This window comes from Homalodisca vitripennis, chromosome 2 (genome assembly GCF_021130785.1).
Source record: "Homalodisca vitripennis isolate AUS2020 chromosome 2, UT_GWSS_2.1, whole genome shotgun sequence".
Classification (NCBI taxonomy): Eukaryota; Metazoa; Arthropoda; class Insecta; order Hemiptera; family Cicadellidae; genus Homalodisca; species Homalodisca vitripennis.
The window spans coordinates 146,223,665-146,244,851 of NC_060208.1; the positions used below are offsets into that span (position 1 = coordinate 146,223,665).

The window sequence follows — 21,187 nt, forward strand, 5'->3', positions numbered from 1 at the left end:
CAAATTAGAAAAGTGTAAAAGCAGCCATGTATTCATTAAAATTAAGCTTCTTAATAAGTTGCCTAAGAAAGCTTAGTCTGTATCTTTACATAGGTTTAAAGTAATAGAAAACTGGTAAAAGTAAAAAGTATTTTATTTTGTACACAGATATTTGGCCTCTGATACTAGTGATATAAGTTTTAATTACATTAAAAACATAAAACCAATATTTAATACATTTTATTGTTTTGTGAGGCCTTTCGATATCCAAGATATCTTCTTCAGACACATCACAAAATAAATATTGGTTTTGTGATGTGTCTGAAGAAGATATCTTGGATATCGAAAGGCCTCACAAAACAATAAAATGTATTAAATATTGGTTTTATGTTTTTAATGTAATTTAACAGTGACCAATATAAGCTCCATATACAGCATTTAATTACATTGTTTTTTTTTATCTCTGAATTCATAATACATTTATATTATTTTGTTATTTTAATTATTGTTACTGTTATACATTTTTTTTGTATTGTTGACTATTTTATATTTGATTAGGGATTTTTTTATTATTATTATTGCTATTGTTATTGTGAAATATAATGTTGACTTTGTCCATTGCACATGTGTTTTAAAGACATTCAAATTCTTGATTAAATTTTAATCACTGATTTAAGTTTTTGTTATATTGATAACATAATGCATGTTCTTAGATATGATTAAATAGCACTGCTGGACAATAATACTGATTCTGTGACACTCTAAAGATCGTAAGGTACAATGTACTAATATCAGTTATGGTGAGTCATTAGCAAGGTAAAGAGAGAGGCAACATTTCCAAAATATTTCTGTTCATAGCTTGACTGTGATTGTGGTCAGGAAGTGACTCATTTGTCAATTACATTTTGGGTGACAGAATAAACTACTATTTCAGTGCAGTATTGTAATTACTTCATATAGGGAAACCTCTCAACATTTTACCTGGATAAAATTATTGTAATTTGCGGGTTTTTCACCAGTTAACTCACAACACGGGTGTCCCCGGATAATTGGGAGTTGACTGTGGTTTGAAAGTGTCCACTAATACGTAACTTTACCATAGGAAAGTTTAGTAGTCAATATTTATAACTCAGAAGACAATGGAACATTCATCAAAGTGTTATCACTGAACATAACAAATATATTACATAGGTATTTATTAGTCAGCTTTTAATGTTAAAATGATATTGTCAATAAACTTATTTTCTTTTACTTTTACTGCTTTGTTGTTGTAATCCACGATGTTACTATGTCAGAAAAGTTACAATGCACACCAAATTTACATTAAATTTATATTTTACTGTTTAGTACTTAATAAAAAAGTCTGATAGAGAGACATATTTGTTGTTTTGCCTCACTATAATAATTTTATAACAAGTTAATCCTAAATAACGTAATGATTATATATATATATACACACTGTATTTAACGGTGGCATTAACAGTCAATCACACGTAAATGGCAATGTCATTTTTGTTAGTCACTGTGTTTGTATTCTTAGAAAGTATGTACTACAGCAATCTTAGTGCTTAGTTATCGTGCACTATTTTTTCATCATGATGAGAATAACACATGACATCTATTCAGGCTCAATTAATTAAATATTCAATCTAAGTAAACAGATTATTCCTACATCAATATTTTTGAAAAATCTTTTGCATTAATTGAGCAGTACCATAAGTTTAAAAGATTAAAATTTATCTGGAAATCCAATATAATCCATAGGTTACTAAGTATAATAAAGGTTATGAATATATATTAAAGGTAGTAAGAATTTGTAAAGAAAACTAAGGACATTTTTGAATGTTTAGAACAAATAAAAAACAGAGAATTTGTGCATAAGGGATTTTTACTATATTTATTAGTTTAAAATAATAATCATTTGTATTGATTACTACGAGGGCTATCCAGAAAGGAACTGGAAGAAAGACTTTGAATAGTACTGCAGTGGGCGGGGCTACAGCCGCCATCTTGGTTTCAAAGCACTGGCGTTCAGTACACATTGACCTGTAGTTGTGTGCGGTCTGTATCTCTTTTACTTTTCCCACTATGATTAATTAAAATGTGTGCTGCAATTGAAAATTTCGCCACTTGTGAAGTGTGTTCAGTAATAAGGTGTTTGTTGACGAAAATCCATAAACTAATTGAAATCTATTGCCAACTGTATGAACTTTATGGAAATGGAAAAATTAGTGAAAGCAGAGTAAGGCAATGGTGTATTGACTGTAAAATGGCCGCACCAATGTCAATGACTATAGTCGTATCAGTCAGCCTCACCTAGTTACAGAAGATTTGTTGTTTAAAATCAATGACAAAGTTCGTGAAAATTACCAATGTACTGAACTTTCAGAACATTTCAGAATGAAGTTTACTTCATGAAATTGTTGTAGGGAATCTTGGATACCACAAATTTTGTGTCAGGTGGGTTCCAAAAATCCTTACGGAAGATCACAAAAAACAAAGACTTATTGAATCGTAACTTTCCTTGATGAATACAACAAACATGGTGACGAACTTCTCAGTCATATCGTTACTGGTGATGAAACATGAGTGAAGCACATCAATTGTGAAACAAAAATTCAGTCTATGGAATGGGGGTACACACATTCTCCTTAAAAACCAAGAACATGTCCCCAAACTCTGTCAGCAAGAAAGATTATGGCAACTGTATTTTATGACTGTGTTTACAGTCATTCTGTCTATATGTGTTTTTTATATTTTATTTTTTATTTCAGAAACCGGTAAATATAATGAAAAAACTCAAATTTGCCACAATTATTTTTCTTGCAGTTGCAAATTAAAAAAAAAAAAATATATTATCATTTTACATTTCAAAATGGCATGTGATTGTAGTTTTTAAAACTTAATACACTTATCTTTAAGCAATAAGCCCAGATGTCAATAAAGTTATATTACTTGTATCTTACTACAGCCATTAGTATCATATGAAACCATGAAGGTGACTTTATGCAATAGTCTCAACAACTGGTAAGCTAGATGTCAACTAGGTCAATAGTTACTGTATTATCTTGTGATGTCAGTCATATATCGGTACACTGGAAGTTATACTGCTTGTATTTTACCACAGCCATCAGTGTCATAGTGAATCAATGGTGACTTTGTGCAATAGTCTCAACAGCTGGTAAGCTAGATGTCAACTAAGGTCAATAGTTACTGTATTATCTTGTGATGTCAGTCATATATCGGTACACTGGAAGTTATACTGCTTGTATTTTACCACAGCCATCAGTGTCATAATGAATCAATGAAGGTTACTTTGTGCAATAGTCTCAACAACTGGTAAGCCACATGTTAAGAAGGTCAATACTTATTATATTACTCTGTGATGTCAGTATAAAGTTATACTGCTTGTATCTTACTTCAGCCATCAATGTCTTATTGAATCAGTGAAGTTGACTTTGTTCAATAGTCTCAGCAACTGGTAAGCCGGTTTTTCAACAAGGTAAATATTTATTTTATTATTTTGTGATGTCAGTCATATGTCATTTTAGTGGAAGTTATACTGCTGGTATCTTACTACAGCCATCAGTATCATAATGAATCAATGAAGGTGACATTGTGCAATAGTCGTAACAACTGGTAAGCTGGGATGTCAACAAGGTCAATAGTTATTGTATTATCTTGTGGAGTTAGTCATATGTCAGTATAGAGGAAGTCGTACTGCTTGTACCAATAACATATTTCTCCAATTTTAGTCCATGTTTCCTTGTTGTCAAGTAGTGTTTTAATTAAGCTAACAATTCTATAAAATAGCCAGTCAAACTAATATTAAATTCAATTTTACGTTACTTTTATGCATGCATAGTTATCAATATCTTTAAAGATTTCAAGTTGTAGGGTTTCGACTGTTTTTGAAAGGAAATGGTTATATTTCACTTATTAAACATTGATGATTTAGAATTATCAATTAGAACAACATTTTAGATTGTGACTGTACCAAATGTTTGAGAAGTATACAATAACAAAATCACACAGTGAATATATTTACAAACATAGTCTCCAACTAAAAGCCACAAAACATGGCATGATTATATTTTACATGCTCTAAAAACTATCCATTCAATTGAATGGTCCAAAATAATTTCAACCTTTTTAGTTTACAACAAAGTCTATTAATTACAATTATCTAAAATGTTATAATTTAAAATTTGTACAATATTTTTATTGAGAATAAGAGCCATCATGGTAAAGTCATACAATTATTAGTAATATTTATATTTTGTAGACTTAAGTTTTTGCTTAAGCCTGTATCATGTAAGTTTCAAAATGATGAAAATTTCTAATTAAAATAATAAAGTTCAAATAATTGTTTTATTAGTATGCCAACCAATCGAGAGTTGTTATACCATCGGTTTTGCACAAATTAATCTGTAAAACAAATAATGCATTTAATTAATAATAACTAGCAATAGCAATTAATTAACTCTATCTTTCTTCTGACCATACCAGAAGAAATATTTATTTTTATATCAGCCAGCTTTTTATGAGATTCTTGTTGAGATATTTTGAAATTGAGCCGTTTTGTGGTGCTCTACCAAATAAAAATCAATTATGTGACTTAAGAGCTGAATTGTGAATTAATTTGTATTCAATTAAATTACCTCAATTTGATAATTGTAAGTGTATATTGGTCCCTAAGAGAGTGACATCACTATTTTTTTTTTTTTTCAGAAATTTTATAATTATTTATTTCCAAAAATGCAAATCTGAAAATGTAACCTGTAGGAATTTTAACATCTAATTAGTTAAATCAAGGGAACATGAATCCATCTTTTAACCTTTTAAGATTATTAAATTTATTTAATAAAAAAAGTCAGCACAAAGCGACACCTGTATTTTGTAATCTCAAGGTCTCGAGGGTAAACTATCTTTTCTGAAAATTAAAACATTCATAATGTATGATTTTGAAATCAGCTTTAATAGTCCAGTAAATTAGTTCTCGGCCAATAACCTGCTTTGTAACCATGAAAGAACTCAATTTTAATAGGTTTATCCAAAAATATAGAAAATAGATTTGTAAAACTATTGAATTAGGGAATCTATATTAATTTTGTTTACAGGAAAATTTTAGAGTAAGCTATCTTATCTGAAAATTAAAACATTTTGATTTAAGTGAATACCTTAGGATAGCATATTTTGGGCTATTTGAGTCACATTTGAGCTATGGCTTGCTTTTTTATGGACATTCCTTTATAGTCAGTGACATTTTATTAATTCAAAGAAAATAATTTGCACAATGTGTTGGGCTGGCTGGTCCTTTGGAGTAGTGTTGCTCTTGTTCATTAAACTTAAAGCATCAATTTTGGTGAATTGATTTATTTTCTGTACATTGATGTACATAAAAGACAACGTAAATGATTTGTCAATAAAGAAAATATACATAGTCATAATACATTTGGGAAATGCAAATTAATATCTCAATGCATAGGGTAGCAAAGACTGCTTAACGATTAACTTTATTTACTAGCCAGATTAACATAGTAAGTGGAATTCTTCTCTATAGGTTGTCTAAAGTTGGTTAATTTTCAGCATTGAAGACCTTGATATAGAGCCTGATGACTCAGAATTATGCCAGTACCCGAGGTCACGGCCCTGCTGCAAACACAACTGGCTATCGCTGCCCTTGTCTGGGTCTGGGAAGGTGAAGACACAACAGCTATGTGGAAGTCGGCTCCCTTCCAAGCCCATCCTGGTGCGAGCCGCAGAGGTTGCAGTTAAACTGCATATCTCTCGTGTGGACAAGGGAGGCAGAGGGTTCCAACTGGCGTACAGGCTAGGTGAGTTTCTGACTCCTTGAGAGCATTCAAGTTTACTACAATTTCTTTTATTCTGTGAATCACATAAATTGTTTTACCTAAATATTGAATAAATGGATTTTGTACTTTGATGTACCATGATGAATTAAACCTTATACCCCCTTTTGTACCTTTTTCTGCAATCCTTACAAACAAGTTGTTGTTGGATTGTAAACATTTTAAAAACACACACAAACAAATAACAGATGCAAAGAGCGTCACTTTACACTAGCCACTGGAACAGACAACAATGAACTTACTCTGTGTTGCTGCCAACTTAACATTGTTACAAAAATATCGAAACAAAATATCCCAATTTATGGGGAACTGACATATGCGCCACCCTGTTTTAAAGAATTTACATACATCTTTTTGCAGTAATACAATATGATACAAAAACTCACATATACAATGATGTTAAAATATTTGTTGTACAGTTCACCCTCATAGTCTTGATTGCTATCAGATCTGTAGAACAGAATAGGCATACATCTCACACTCATTCTAGATAAAATACATGTTCTTGGACATAAGAAAATGTTTGTGTAATACGATTGTGTCTAACTCATGTTCACGGATTAGTGCAAAGTACACTGCCTCTTCCATACAACTCAACTGCTGAACACATTTATATCAGCCTGTGAGTGCTGAGTTAGCCTGGAGGATCTTTATCATATCCAAATCTATTTGTAGTACAGCACTGTCAATAATCCAAGTAAAACCCCTGTCTTTCAATACTTGTGCTAAATTATTGTCAATGGTCAACATAAGAGTCTGGTAATCTTCGTCTTTCTTACCGATAACTCTCCAGTTATTAGTTGACAATACTGAGTTCTCTTTCTTCAACTTACATAAAACAAAATCAGTTTCTCGGTGTACAAGAAACATCAATTTTCAGTAGGGCCTCAGTGGACCAAAGGAAATCCTTATAATTATATACCTACCGTTATGCTCTTAGCCAGAACATTGTTTTTTTGTCTTTTTATGAGTAAAACCTAGAGGGACCTAGGTCTAAGTAGATTAACTAATTACTCCAAACACCTCCTCCACCAACTACTTTATGTTAAATCCCGGGCCTCAGGAGCAATAATAATTTAATATCAGGTTAATTGGTTTCTGAAGAGAGCACGCCATGAGTGTTTACTATAAAAGAAAATGGAATACCAAAATGACTATCCATTCTGAGTACGAACATTGTTTGATTTTGTTTGCTATTTCAGAGAACTTCCCAAATTAAAGTACGCAATCCAACAATGGTACCGTGGTACACTCATTCCATGCCACCCTGAACAAAATATCACTAGTACAGCCACACAGTACATATCACAGTATGTATATGTGTTATCTAGGGTGATATTCATCCTAGATTCTTTAGAAGTTACACTCTTGTCTCTGGAATGTAAGTAACTGCACTCAAATCCACTCCAGAAACTTTTTTTAACCTCTCAGAAGAAATTCAACACCTTCAGGTAATACATCCGCTTGTAAAGTTGGCATTAGTATCCGCAACTGTGTAATGTTAATTGTCATGGTAAGGTAATAGTAACTTAGTCTTCCATCCCCAGAAATACTCTCACTCACCTTTTAGCCTCCCTGTTCCAGCAAGTAACTTGTGAATGATATTTCCTCATAGTTTTATGTTTTGAAGGTAACCCCACCCAATCCAAATATTATTATTTTCAGTGAACAAGAAATATTGACTGAGATATTCCCTAATATGTTGAAAAACACTAACAGAATCTGCATACAATGGGATCACTCTTGACAGTGGACCATCAATATTTTATGTTATATAGTAATTGATGTATCCAATGTACATGGGGTTGCATAGACATAAGTGAAAATCTGATTCTGCTGGACAGATCTAATCTAACCATAAAGTGAATCCTTCCAGTGATTATAGTATATCATCGAGGCAATAATACTCTACACTGTACTTTCTGCATGTGTAGCTAAATAATAATCGTTTCTACCTATGATCTGCAGTGAAGCAAGAGGACTGTTTGTTGGCTGGAATGGTGCCATGTGGGCCTCGTGCTGACGCGGGTTGCTATCACAACCTGACGCAACGCTGTGATGGCGTGCGGGACTGCGCAAACAGTGCCGATGAGGCCTCGTGTACAGTGTGCCAGGTCAGCTGTGCCGGTGGTGGTTGCTACTCTTTGACACAGAAGTGCGATGGAAAACCTGACTGCCAAGACTATTCCGATGAAGCTGACTGTGGTGAGTTATTTCAGTGTAAAGCCGTGTATTTCTGTGTGCTGTAACAATAGAATATCATAATTTTAATTAATTTTGTTATTGCATGCAGGTTTCTGTGAGAAAGGAAAGGCCCTGTGTTCTACAGCCACACACCACTGCTTTGACCCTTCCACAGAACGGTGTGACGGCAGGTTTGATTGTCCTTGGGGTGAAGATGAGGTGGGATGTGGTAGGTTACTTTCAAAAATAAATTTTATTCATTGTAGCACTTTTAGACCTTTGAAGTTTTCCAAGGCAGAACTTTCAATAATCAATTAAATATATGTGGAAGAAGTGGCATACCTCCCACAAATATCACATTTTGTATAATTCATTTAATTTAAATTCTCACAATTACGTCCAAGTAAACTTTTTGAAAGACCTTTTAAAGTAACATAAAGAGCTGCTTATGTCTCAATCACTTATATATATATATATATATATATATATATATATATATATATAATTTAATTAGTTTCCTTTATAGTGTAGATTTATTTACACCATATAGTATAAAATTATGTGCAGTTTGAAGACTTTCCAAATTTTAAGACAGATAGTCATGGATGTTATAAAATATAGCTTCTTATTTGAATCAATTATTAGTATCAAACATAAAAAACTAAAACAATTTTTTAAAGATTTTATATTGTAGATACATGTTTTTGCATTAAGGCATCTTCAGTATACAATTTAAACTACATTGTTAAAAATGTTTAAAGAGTGTGTAAGTTTCTTATTTTTCATATTAATTATAAAGTTGGCCGTATAATGTTGACGTACTAGTGTATTATAAGTATTATATGTTTGGAGTACACCTTCTAACCTAATGATACAATAGTGCTTATTAAAAGTTTTTGCTTGAATAGTTTTAGATGTATAAATATTAACATTTATTATATGTTTAAAACATTGATAAGGTAGTTATTTAAGGTTTTTGAAACACTGTATAGGAATTAACTCAATTTGAGTTAATATAATGCATTTTGAAGTCTAATAACATAAGTACTCAATTTCAAAGATAAATCTCTAATATTTCTTCCTCGCAGTGCCTGGGTGCGAGAACAAGATCGCCTGCTCCAGCGGAGAAGGTTGTTACTTACCCTCACAACGATGTGACACACTGTCCGACTGTCTGGACTCTTCCGATGAGAATTTGTGTCCCCACGAGCTTTGTGCTATGATGCATGATAGGCGACAATGTCACAACGGCCACTGCTTGCCTGCTACACTTTGGTGTGACGGCACTGACGATTGTGGTGACAACAGTGATGAACAAGCTTGCCTTAAGGTAACTATACAACTTCTTCTTGTTCCTTTTATGTTCTATTTTTCTTGTTTTTCTCATTTAGATGTATTAACATGTTTAACTATAGATAAATTGTGATTCATTTACTTTGATTGATTGTCTTTATGAATTAGCTTGTCTTATGGAAAAAATACCAAAGAGATTGAGAACACTTATGGGTTTATTCATAACTATTAACAATTTGAGCAATAGAGACTGATATCAAGAAGTGGTTTTCACTGAGCTCACCATTGAAGATACAAAACCTTAAAATTAAATACGTGAAATATAATATTTCTAATTCAAATCTTGTAAATAGATGGAATGAAGACTATAATTGTTTTAATCACAGTGTATATTTCTATTTGATTAAGGAATGTGAAATGCTTGTGTAGTGTGGATATAGTGTATAAATTTCAAAATTTATATTTAAAATCATAATTCATAAAATCATAGTTCAGGAACTCTTCTAGGGAGTAGTATGGTCTGTTGATTAGCCATATGGTCAGGGATGTCTTCAGCTTCTTTCCTTGAAGTGTTTTCATGTCGTCTGGTAGAAGGTTGAATAATTTTCTGCCCATGTAAGACGGTTTCTTTTCAAATTGCGTGGTGTGTTGTAGAGGCAGGTGGAAGATTGATGTGTGACGGGTGTTATAGTGATGGATATCTTGTCCTTGTTGCAGAAGTTCCTTCTCAATATGCATGATTACTTCTTCAATGTATAAGCAGATTACTGTTAGGAGTTTTTGGCTTCGAAAATAATCTCTGCAGCTTTCCCTGGGACCAAGATCTGAGATTATCCTGTCAGCTCTTTTCTGAAGCAACAGGGTCCGGTTGAGGTTTCCTGCTGTTGTACCTCCCCAAACTATGAGGCTGTATCTCATGTAAGATTCAAACAGTGCATGGTAGGCAATGTTTGTTGTGGCTTTATCATTGATGTAATTTAATTCTTTTAAAGACATACTGGCAAGAGTTCAGTTTACTGGAGAGAGATTCGATATGGTCATTACACTGTAAGCTGTCGTCAATTGTCATGCCAAGGAATTTGGCGTATCTTTCCAGTTTTACATCTAGCAATATAAAGAATTTTCATGAATGTAGAAGAGAACATTAAACCTCTGTACTATGAATATCCAGTGTACAAAACCCCTACATAGTGAACGTAACCCCTAAATTATGAATTTCATGTTTCAACCACATTAAAATGCAGTTTGGTATAGATTGTGGTGACTCATCGACAAGTCTAGATATGAAATCCTGCCTCCCACCCCCTTCCCCTGACAACCATTAATCAGTCAGCACAGCATTATTGTAGTGTTTACACTGTGTTCAGTAGTGTTGACATCAGACATTCACAATGTTATCGTTTTTATTTTTTTTTGTATGTACTTAGGCACAAAAATCTTGAGAAAAATGATGCAGTGGAATTGAAGAGTAAGGTGATAAAATTTATTGAAGAATATAAAGAAAAATAAATTAGAGAGTGCTAAGGACTTCAACATCGTTTCCTCCACATTAACCACAATAATTAAAAATAAAGAGAGTGTGCGCGTCACTTCCAAATAATTGGAAGACGGCACTTGTGGTGTATGTACGAAAAAAGGACAGGGATTCGTCTCAACCCAATTTGTACAGACCTATTAGTCTTAAGCCCCTTCAAGGTAAAAACTATGGAAGACATAATTAATAGACATACAATGGACGAAACCTTACTGGTACACTCACTCACTCTATATCAACATGCATATGTTGAAGTAAGTCAACTACCATCGCTGAACACAGCTTAGTGGAAGGGGTGGAGGATACCGTCAAAGGAAAGGAAGCCCTAGATAATCGACAATAGACAACTATATCAAATGTTTAACAAGTAGCATACATATAATAGGTTTAGTCAGTAGAGGCTAAAAAACAAACATGGTTAAAACTAAAAACCAAAGGCTATTTAAAAAAATGCAGGATCAATAAATACTAAAACCAAGCACTCCCTGTATTAGAAATAAGGTTAAGGTCACTCTGAAATAAGGCAAGAAACTCAATTTAATTGTAGAATGGGTTTCCCAAAAAGAAAGCAGTCAGTTTGTTTTTAAATTTTGATGTCTTCAAGGTCCGAGCATCAAATAGGCATCAATAGGCAAGTAATGTAAAATCAAACATTTAAACCTCTTTGTGAGACACTCTATTTTAAGCAAAAAAAGGTTGGCTCGGAACCTACTCGAGACAGAGTCCAGTGAGTCCTGCATCGATATGACCAAGACAAGTATATCAGCATTAACATCAATCAGAGTGGTGTCATCAGCGTAATAAATTACATCACAGTTGGTGTTACAAGGTATGTCATTTACCATAACAAGAAAGAGTAATGGTCCAAGAACGGATCCCTGTGGGACTCTGTGCATAACAGCACCTACCCGAAAGCTACAACTATTTACTGTGCTGCTCTCAGCTGCCCAAATAAAACCTGAAAAATTCCGAATTAATGTAATTTACACTGTAGTGCCTTAATTTTTCATGTAATATACCATGTGATACACAATCGAAGGCCTTACTGAGATCACAGAGTGTTCCCCATATTTAGCCTATGCTCAAAACCATCTAATACGTCACTAACCAAGTGAGAGACTTCACTCACTGTGGAGAGGCCTTTTCTTAAGCTGTACTGGGCACTCGAGACCAAACCACCATCACTTGAGAAACCTTTAGAGTTAAATCTTAATAAGAGACTCAAAAACCTTCTCAAAAATGGAATACTAGAAACAGGCCTGTAGCTCTCTGGCAGTGACCTATCTCCCTTCTTAAAAATTGGAGTGACCCGAGCAACCTTTAACTTACTGCGAAAGACACCTTCATTTAGATAAGCATTGAAGGGTAACAAGATTTATGCTATCAAGGGTAACAAGATATACCTAACTACTGCTTTTATAAGGCTGTTCGATAAAGAATAAATGTCCTTACTTTTACTGTCCTACATCCGCCCAACCGTGTGCAGAATCTGGTCCACCATTATAGATGTCCACTTCATGTCTTCCACTGGAGCATCAGGTCTTCTGACCATGTCCATCGGATTGAAGGGAGCAGCCTGAACATTCTTGAGGGCCTCTTCCGCAACACCAAGGAAATATTAATTAAATTTATCTGGGGTAACTGAAAGTGTCATTATATTTGCACCTGACCTTTCTTGTCTAATTACCTTCCAAGCAGAAGAACACTTGTTCACTGCACCTTCAATAAAAGTAGCATTTGTCTTCAGTTTGGCTTGTCTAATTTCATATTGATACATTTTCTAGCAGAGCTATTGACTTGCTTGGCCTCCAAGCTTCCTGTTACCTTGGCATCACTGAGTTCAGAGGTGAACCATTTAGGTCTAGTAGGCCTATTGTTCCGAGCCCTAAGGATCATTTCCAGAAAACAAAAATGAAATCCATTTATAAAAACTTGAAAGAAGTCATTAAACCTTGTTTCAGTGTCCTTGACAGATTCCTTTTAACTCCCAATTCATTGTTTGGAGATAATTAATAAATTTGCACAATTTATCAGGTGTGATGGGTTTACCAACACTAAAAGTTTGATTAGTTTCATTGACAGGTATATTTTGATCTGTCATCCAAACATTGGCACAAAGTGAGTCATGGTCACTCAAACCATAATCAATTACTTCCGAGCCAATCGATTAAATCGCTAGGTCAGATATTATACTATCCAAACACAACAGTCCTATTGTTGGATTGTAATTCATAAAATACATATTTAAGCTTTAAAATGATTTTCCAGCCTAATTGTATTAGTATCACGCTTAGCAATATTTACATTAAAGTCTCCACGTATAAGAAAGTTACATTAATGTTTTTCCAAAGACAGAATCATTCTTTCGATGTTAGACATAAACATATCCAGGTTACCACTAGGTGATCGATAGACACAATGATCTGAAATGTACACATTTTTATAGCAGCAAATTTATTATGCAATTCTGTACAGTATTAGGAAACATCAATAGCTTCATAAATACAGTAGAATTTATCCGAAAAGAAAAGAGCAACCCCACCACGTTGTAAAGTACTGCGAACAAAAGCGCTTATAATTTTATAACCACTAATATTAATTAGGCCAACTTCTGTTATTCCCAGCCAGTGTTCCAAAGAGTCAATACATTAAATGTATCCATCACTTGCTACAATCTCCAATTCCTTGACCTTTTTATCCAAACACTGTATACTAGAAAAAAGAATCTTGATTTAGTGTTTGTTATTGCTAAGACCAGGTTGTGAGATATCTATTTTACTTAAACTTACGTATTCACCACTTACTTGTGTCAGTCTTTCAACTTCTTGCCCACAGCTTTGGAGTTTAAATTATGCCTAAAATAGTCTACAAAAGCACCTTTAGGCCAGAAGTCAGGCTGAAAGGCCTTGTCACAGTCTGACTCTCATATACCAACCTTAAAAGAAGAATATTCTGATGGATATTTAGATTCAACTTTCTTTACCACTACATTATCACTTTTACAGGTATCATTTAGAAACAACTTAAAGTAATTTTTGGATATTTCAGGGCTCACTCTGGATACAAACATAAACACTTTCTTGTCCACAAATTTTAGGTTATGGGAATCGTCAGAATTGCCAACAAAAAATGTTTTCTCTGGCGTGCACCACTGTCCATTTGTACTTCTTGATAAGTTTGATTTCCACTGTTTTCAGATTTGATCAGTGCCCTATACCCATTAACAGCAGACATTCCCTGTTTGATAGCTTCCACCTGACTTGTCCTCCTCTTTCTCCATGACACCTGATTCCATTAATCCCCTTTTTCATTCATTTTTCTTCCCTGTCCATGAAAGTAATTATTCTAAGTGGTGTCAAGTAATTCTTTCCCCACCAAAACAATAGAGTCTTCAAGTCAGCTGTCATCACTTACGTTGTTGTCTCCCCTTCAATTCCTCTGCATTTAGTTTTTATTTACATTGGAGTCATTAATTATGTTCGACTGAGTCAAGACTTGCCCATTCGATACTTCTGACAATCGATCATAACAATCGGGTGAGTGATTCGTAATATTCTCGCCAGTCATTGAAATTTTATTTACCTCACATAACCTCAAATGGTAACCCTCAATGTTGCTGAGTCTGTTGTTAATTATTTTTGTGTTTTCACTAGCCATTTCTTTAACCATTTTAACCACACTTCTAAGTAAGTTATGAAAATCAGTGTATTCTTCTACACCAATCTTCTGTGTGTTCTCATTGTATCTAGCTTGGTCGAGCAGACCTCACAGAACCACTTGGCTATGTCCCCTAGATCTTTATGTTTTTTATAATCTCTTGCATCTACATTTAAACAGTTAATATAATGCTATTTATAACAAAATCCATCATATTGTAGTTCTTTATCATTATCGTGCACCAATTTATTACACTTGAGACAAGCACTTATGTCTTCATCTGCCACCATAATTTTCTTATCTAGTCAGCGTCTTTATGGATATTGAAGGAGCTTTTGACCGAGTAGCATTTCAATCCATGGAGGCAGCTCTGGAAGGGTTTGGAGTTCCCCAGATGCTGTCAAGTGGATAGTACTCCTTCTAAAAACACGTAACAGCAAAGTTCGGGATGAATAGCCCAGAAAGGTTGTCCTTAGGCAGGGATTCTGTCTCCCCTTTTGTGTGTGATGGTGGTTGACAACCTCCTAAAAAAAGCAGATATGAGGGGAATAAATCTACAATGCTATGCTGATGACCTGGTGCTTATGGTCAAGAAAAAATAAAAGACACACTGGAATTTAAGAAGCCCTAAACCTTATAAGCAACTGGTGTCTTGGGGAAGGTCTACGGACTATCCCAACAAAAACAAGTATAATAATCTTTATCAGGAAAAGAAAGTTCTAGCTTGTAAAACCTGTTCTAGAAGGTATAAGGATAAAACACTTTTATGCAGTCAGGTATCTAGGCGTAGTCCTGGATAAGTGGAGTAAAAAGGGGGCCTACCCAACTAAAGGAGTCCAGAAGTTTTGCACAGATAGATCATGCCTCAATTTTAGGGCAGGATTTGGTATATACGATTTTATATTCTGAGGGTACAAACAAATAAGGGAGTTGCAAAGGTCCTTTTTGAACTACATATAGAGGCAACCATCTCTTTTCCTCCAAAATAGAGATAAAGAAATGTGGAGTTGATGGTGGACTATCCCAGCTTTGCAAAAAAGCTAAGAAAGGTGGGTTATAGGATGTTGAAAAAGCTGTTATTAAGAAATTTAAACAATGCCAGGATAAAAATGTATCCATTGAAGGTCATAAGAAAAGACTAGGCTGTGCAGACTTCAAGCTAGTAATTGCTGGTTGGATTGTTTAAAAAAAACATACAAAATAAGTATCAACAACTTTTGTGGTGAAAGTGATGCCACAGATGATAGTGCGTGTGAAGAGTGGAGAAGTGTTAGTGACTGGCTGAAACAAACTAACAAGAAGATGAAAAAGAAAGATTTTTTTATATACCAACAACTGTACAGTACATGGAGATATTCCGGCGCTAACAAATATCAAAGTTCAGTTCCTGCCTACTAACACAACATCTAAACTCCAACCTCTTTATCAAGGAATAAAAAAGATTTCAAAACCAATTACAGAAGGGAGATTGTTTGTCAATTCTTAAGCGACTTGCAGTGCCAGTCACAAACCAAAATTAAGAGTGTTAGATTCTATATGGATGGTTACAAAAGCATGGAACAACGTTGACAATATAACTATTGCCAACTGTTTCATCAGAAGTGGCTTTCAAATTAATGGTCATAACCAAAACAAAGATGAGGACGATCCAGAACTTCAACCACCAAAACCAATCAAAGGCTATTGGCCAAGAGTAAAAAAAAAGCTTTAAATGTGGACTTGAATTTTGAAGAATTTGTGAACTTTGATGACAACATTGCAATCTGTGAAGAGCTAACTGATGCTGAAATCGTATCTTTCATCGCAATGGAGCAAGAAGCAGTCGAAGAAGCAAAAGACGACGAGGATGAAGACCTCGTTAGTTATCAACCAAATTTACTTCAAAGGGTACAAGTGTCATACTTAATTTTGTTCGTGTTTTTTCTTTAAAAATTGTTTAAATTCATTGTTGTTAAATCTATAACTGTGCTGGATTGTGAAATAGATGAGCAAACATAACAAGGTAAACAATCAGAAATTGCTGACTTTTTAGCTGTAATCCGGGTAGTGAATAACTATGTACTCAATAAAAACTTAATGATTAAGCAAGTGTACTTAAAGTAACGTAAATGTTTTAACAGTATTAAAAGGCCTAGATCAATTCAATATTTACCTAGGTATAGATCTTAAATTTAAAGGTTTTTTAATTGTTATGGTTTGCATATAAAGAATTTACAATGTTTTGTGTAAAATAAATTACACAATTTGCAAAAACCTTTGTGTTTTGAATATTGTACTTTAATATATTGAAGTCTGTAGATCCTACAGTTATACAGTTATAAACCATTTGTAAAACAGAAATTGATGAGATATTTGTTACATAGAGGTTTCCATTTACCTGTAAGAACCCCTTTGTAGCAAATATTGGTAACATTTAAGTTCAGGATAACAAATCTCATTATTGAGAATTTCCCAATAGAACTAATAATTTTGCCCTTGGTAGTTATATTTAAGTTATACTGTAGTTGATTGTGAATGTTTGAGGGTTCAAAAGATATAATAAAAAATAAATAAAGTTAAAATGAAAGAAGCTCCATGAAATTGACTAAACATGGCAAAACCTCATCTATTACAAATGAGTTGGTTGTGATTGCTTTAGGACTCTGCAAATAATAAAAAAAAAACTAGTATAAAATATAGTGGTAACAATATGTCAAATCAGATATTCAAATTTAAATGAGTCCAATAACTTTTGGGTCCCATACATGCATCACTCCAGATTTTAAGTATGTTCATGACGTCCTGATCTTGTTGTGTATTCACTGGTAAAGTTTTGTTCCTCTAAATTGTGAAATTGTAAGGTAGCTATGCAAATAATTGTATTTAAATGTTACCATATCAAATTAATGTAAATAAAAAGGGAAATTTACGTGAAACTGCTTTTGTATTAAATATATTGATTTAAAATTATAAAAATATATTGTGTAAAAATTTATAATTATATAACTGTTATGAATTAAAATATGTATTGTTAATATTATACAAGGTTTGTTTTTTTTTAAGTATCCAATCTTTCCTGCACCTTACATTTGGAGCAGAAGAGAGTTATTTACTCTGGAATTATGAATCCTTCCATCTATCCCCACTACTAGGTATCACATTACATTGTATTGCTAACCCCGTGATCCCCTGTCTCTCACTCTGCATCTGCTATCATATTTATTTTGCCAGAATCTTCCCAATATACTATTTAATACTAAAATCCTCATTGTGTAAGAAAAAAAACATTTTTTATTTCAAGGAAGAGCGCTTTGCGCAGGTTGACCTGTAATGGACAGAAATCTTGAAAATGTTGGAACATTTTGATACAATGAATGAAAACCAATGATGAGTGTTGTAAAGGTGTTAGGCCTTAAAACTCAGAAGATTGGTGTTTTTGTATCGTTTTAACAAAAACTTAGAATTAATTATGAGTCAGATGCTTGTAGGTTTATTGTTTGTTTTCTGAAAAGCCCAAAAGGATTAATGAGTTGAAATCATATAGGACAACCTCTGCTCAAAGTAAAACAATCTGTAAAGAGTTTGCTGGTGAATACTGCCTAGTATCTGGCACAATAATGAAAATGCTTTGATCATTATGTCTTTTTTAATGAAAAGGAGACGTTGATCCCCTTTTTAGTCTTATTTTGAAAGGGTTCTGCCCTCATGGGCCATTGTGTGATGATGTTATCAAACAAACAAGGAGGAGAGTCAATACAGTACAAGTTTGACAATACTGATAAAAAGTGCTACAATCATAAACAGGATTTGAACCCGTGCTATCTCATAACTCAAATATAAAATCCAACTTATTCGACAGTGCAGCCTCCAGTTCTCCCACATTGGAATCTTTTGCTCCTTAAACAGCATTCATTTCTTTCACAAAACTGATATGTTGACATTCCTTGTCAGCAGCTCAACAGACATAATTCTTGCCTAACCTGGCCATCCTTACCCACAGGAGTTCAGCTGACCTATTTTGTCTGGACATGAAATAATGAAATTTATTCTGAAAAAATACAGACTTTACAAACAAGATTATCATGGAATATAATCTAACCACATTAACAAGTTGGTGGTTAGATAACCTAAAAGAAAGACAAGGAACAATCTGATAACAGTCCCCTCTTCTCTGATAAGGACTTGATGTGCAAATCACTATGGTAATATTGAATGTTTTTTACTACATTTAACTAAGATTACATCTTAAAGAAAAATACATTTAACGATGATAAGAGCACAACTTAATCAATTCAAACTATTGTCAATCTTAGTTTTACTTACTAGTCAGTGTTTAAATATACATAAAAGATATGAAACTCTTAATATATTGAAGACTTTAAATTATCTATTTTACAAATACAATTCATATAATGACATTTTAGACTAATGAAATAGTATTAAGATTGTATAAAATGTTATATTATATTGCTTACTAATTAAAAAAAGAAGTACATTAAAATAAAAGAATTGTTTATAAAGGAGATGCATTTTAGTTTGAAAATAAGTAAAAGAAATATTTTAGACTAATCTGTTGTGTATGATATCTATCTGTTCAGTTTAACTAAGTAGCCAATTAGTTAAAGCATTACAAAAAGAATTTAAGATTTTTATTTTTTTATTTTCTTTGAAATTTGATTAAATAAATGTGGACCCATGTAGGAAAACGAACATCTGAAAGCTAGTTTATTAACTTTGGGTTTTTTGACAAGGCCTCTTTACAAACTTCTTATGATGTACTGTTTTTGCTGTTCAGTATTATTTCCATTTCCACTTCTTATAAAAAATAACCTTAATACTTTATAAATAAAAATATATTGTACGGGAAAAGTTTTTAATTGTTGGTAAAGAGGGTAAGAAGAGTCTCGCCTTTTTTTCCTTAAGATTAAATGTATAAAAGTGTTCTGTGTTACTCTAATGTCGTCTATTTTTGTTTTCGGAGCTGCTCCCTAGCATACAATACCGTACTGCAATCTAGAGTATATTAGTACGTAACAGCTATTCGTCACAAACATTTCTCAAAAAATAAAACTTCCTAACATTACTTCTAGTTTGATTTTGGAAAAAAGATATATGTTTTTTCCAATTTATTTTCTGGTCAAAATGTACCAAAATATTCAGTAGATTTTTTTGTTTTTTAGTTTACTAATAACATTTTCTAATTCTGTTTTGTTAACTGGAGGAATAAAAAATTATTGTATTTGGTTGGAAATTGCAGTCGTAAGTTTACATTCAATTCAGGGTCATTGCTGATAATGTTATCAGTAAAACCAGAACATTAACCAGATAAGAATTGATTTAATTTGCAATCAACTGTGGGTCTTCAATGACTGTACTATCTTCCAGTAGTACCTTATCAAACTTTGTGTTTCCTCTCAACACCTGTTAACCTATTTATAACCTTCCACTGGTATCACCTCCACAGCTGTCTATTACCTTGGAGTAAAAAATATTTTTAGTTTTTTGTATATCAGATTTTAAATGTGACACATATTGATCAAATTACTTCTTAAAGTTATTGTCATATGGTCTTCTTTTATATATTTAATATAACTTGTTTCTTTTTTTAAATTCTAAAAATCCTATCATTTATCTAAGGCCTAACAAGTTTTGCTCTGCATAAAGGGTTTGAAATATACATTTCTATTCTATTGTGTTAAACAATATTAGTTAATATATTTATAAATTCATTGTAGCAATGATTTACATCAGTTGAAGTTAAAATGTCCTTCCAATCAAAAATTTCTACTTCAAGTTTAATTTTTTGAGACATTAGTTCATAAGCAAGAGTTTAGCTTAGTAGTGAATATATTTGCTTTCCATTTCAAAACACTTAATTATTGAGGATTGAATTGTTCAGTTCACACATCCAAGCTGGTATGAATTGTCCACATTGGCACCAGTATAATAATGGTGCAATATATCAAATCATCTACTGTTATACTCAACTTACCTTAACGTAGAACCTTATAATATAAAATTCCTGGTGAAGTATTGACAGTTTATGAGCAATAACTGGGAAGCAAGGTTCAGGGGAGGCAGGCATGACGTCTAAACATAGCATACAGGTTCGAGCAAAGGTATAACAATATATGTTGTGTATATGAGTAACATTTGTGTTAAATTCAATAGTTGTAACCCTTGCAATTTTATTACTATCCTGACATAGACTAAGAAGCGTTAATATTTTCAATAGATCTTTCGGAGTAGTTTCATTTTTGCACAGTTAACAAATGAGTAAACTTCATGTAACATTTACAAGTCTACTTAAACGCTCATTTGATTGGTTTGTAATGGAGCAAATACTTGCACTTGTTTCCAGAACTCCATGATTGCTCTTGCGATAATGGGCTGCCTGTTTTGTGGCCTACTGCTGGTGGTGGCTGTCGGTTGTGCCTTCCGTATCTACGGTCAACGGTACTCCCTTTCGCCCTCCAACTACCACCTCCACATCTCACCTCATCTTGCCTCCAGGTTCAGGTAATAGAAGCTAACAATTCTAATACTGGCTGCTGGTTACTAATACTGAATGAATGAATGAATGAATAGGTTTATTCCAGCAGTTTATATGTAACATATATACAATGATTCTTAAATGAAATAGCTATTATTATATATACAGCAGCTTATATATGTAGAAGAAATGTAA

At 33.2% G+C, this 21,187-nt stretch overlaps 1 protein-coding gene across 1 annotated transcript in view; it reads left to right on the forward strand.

Moving 5' to 3' along the window:
* Positions 1–21,187, forward strand: part of LOC124354853 (low-density lipoprotein receptor-related protein 3-like) — a 64,085-nt gene that overhangs the window by 26,875 nt on the left and 16,023 nt on the right. The window contains exons 4-8 of the mRNA XM_046805612.1: positions 5,569–5,816; positions 7,821–8,057; positions 8,146–8,265; positions 9,125–9,366; positions 20,861–21,018. Coding sequence (XP_046661568.1) covers positions 5,569–5,816; positions 7,821–8,057; positions 8,146–8,265; positions 9,125–9,366; positions 20,861–21,018 — 1,005 coding nt within the window. The remainder of the gene's footprint in view (positions 1–5,568; positions 5,817–7,820; positions 8,058–8,145; positions 8,266–9,124; positions 9,367–20,860; positions 21,019–21,187) is intronic.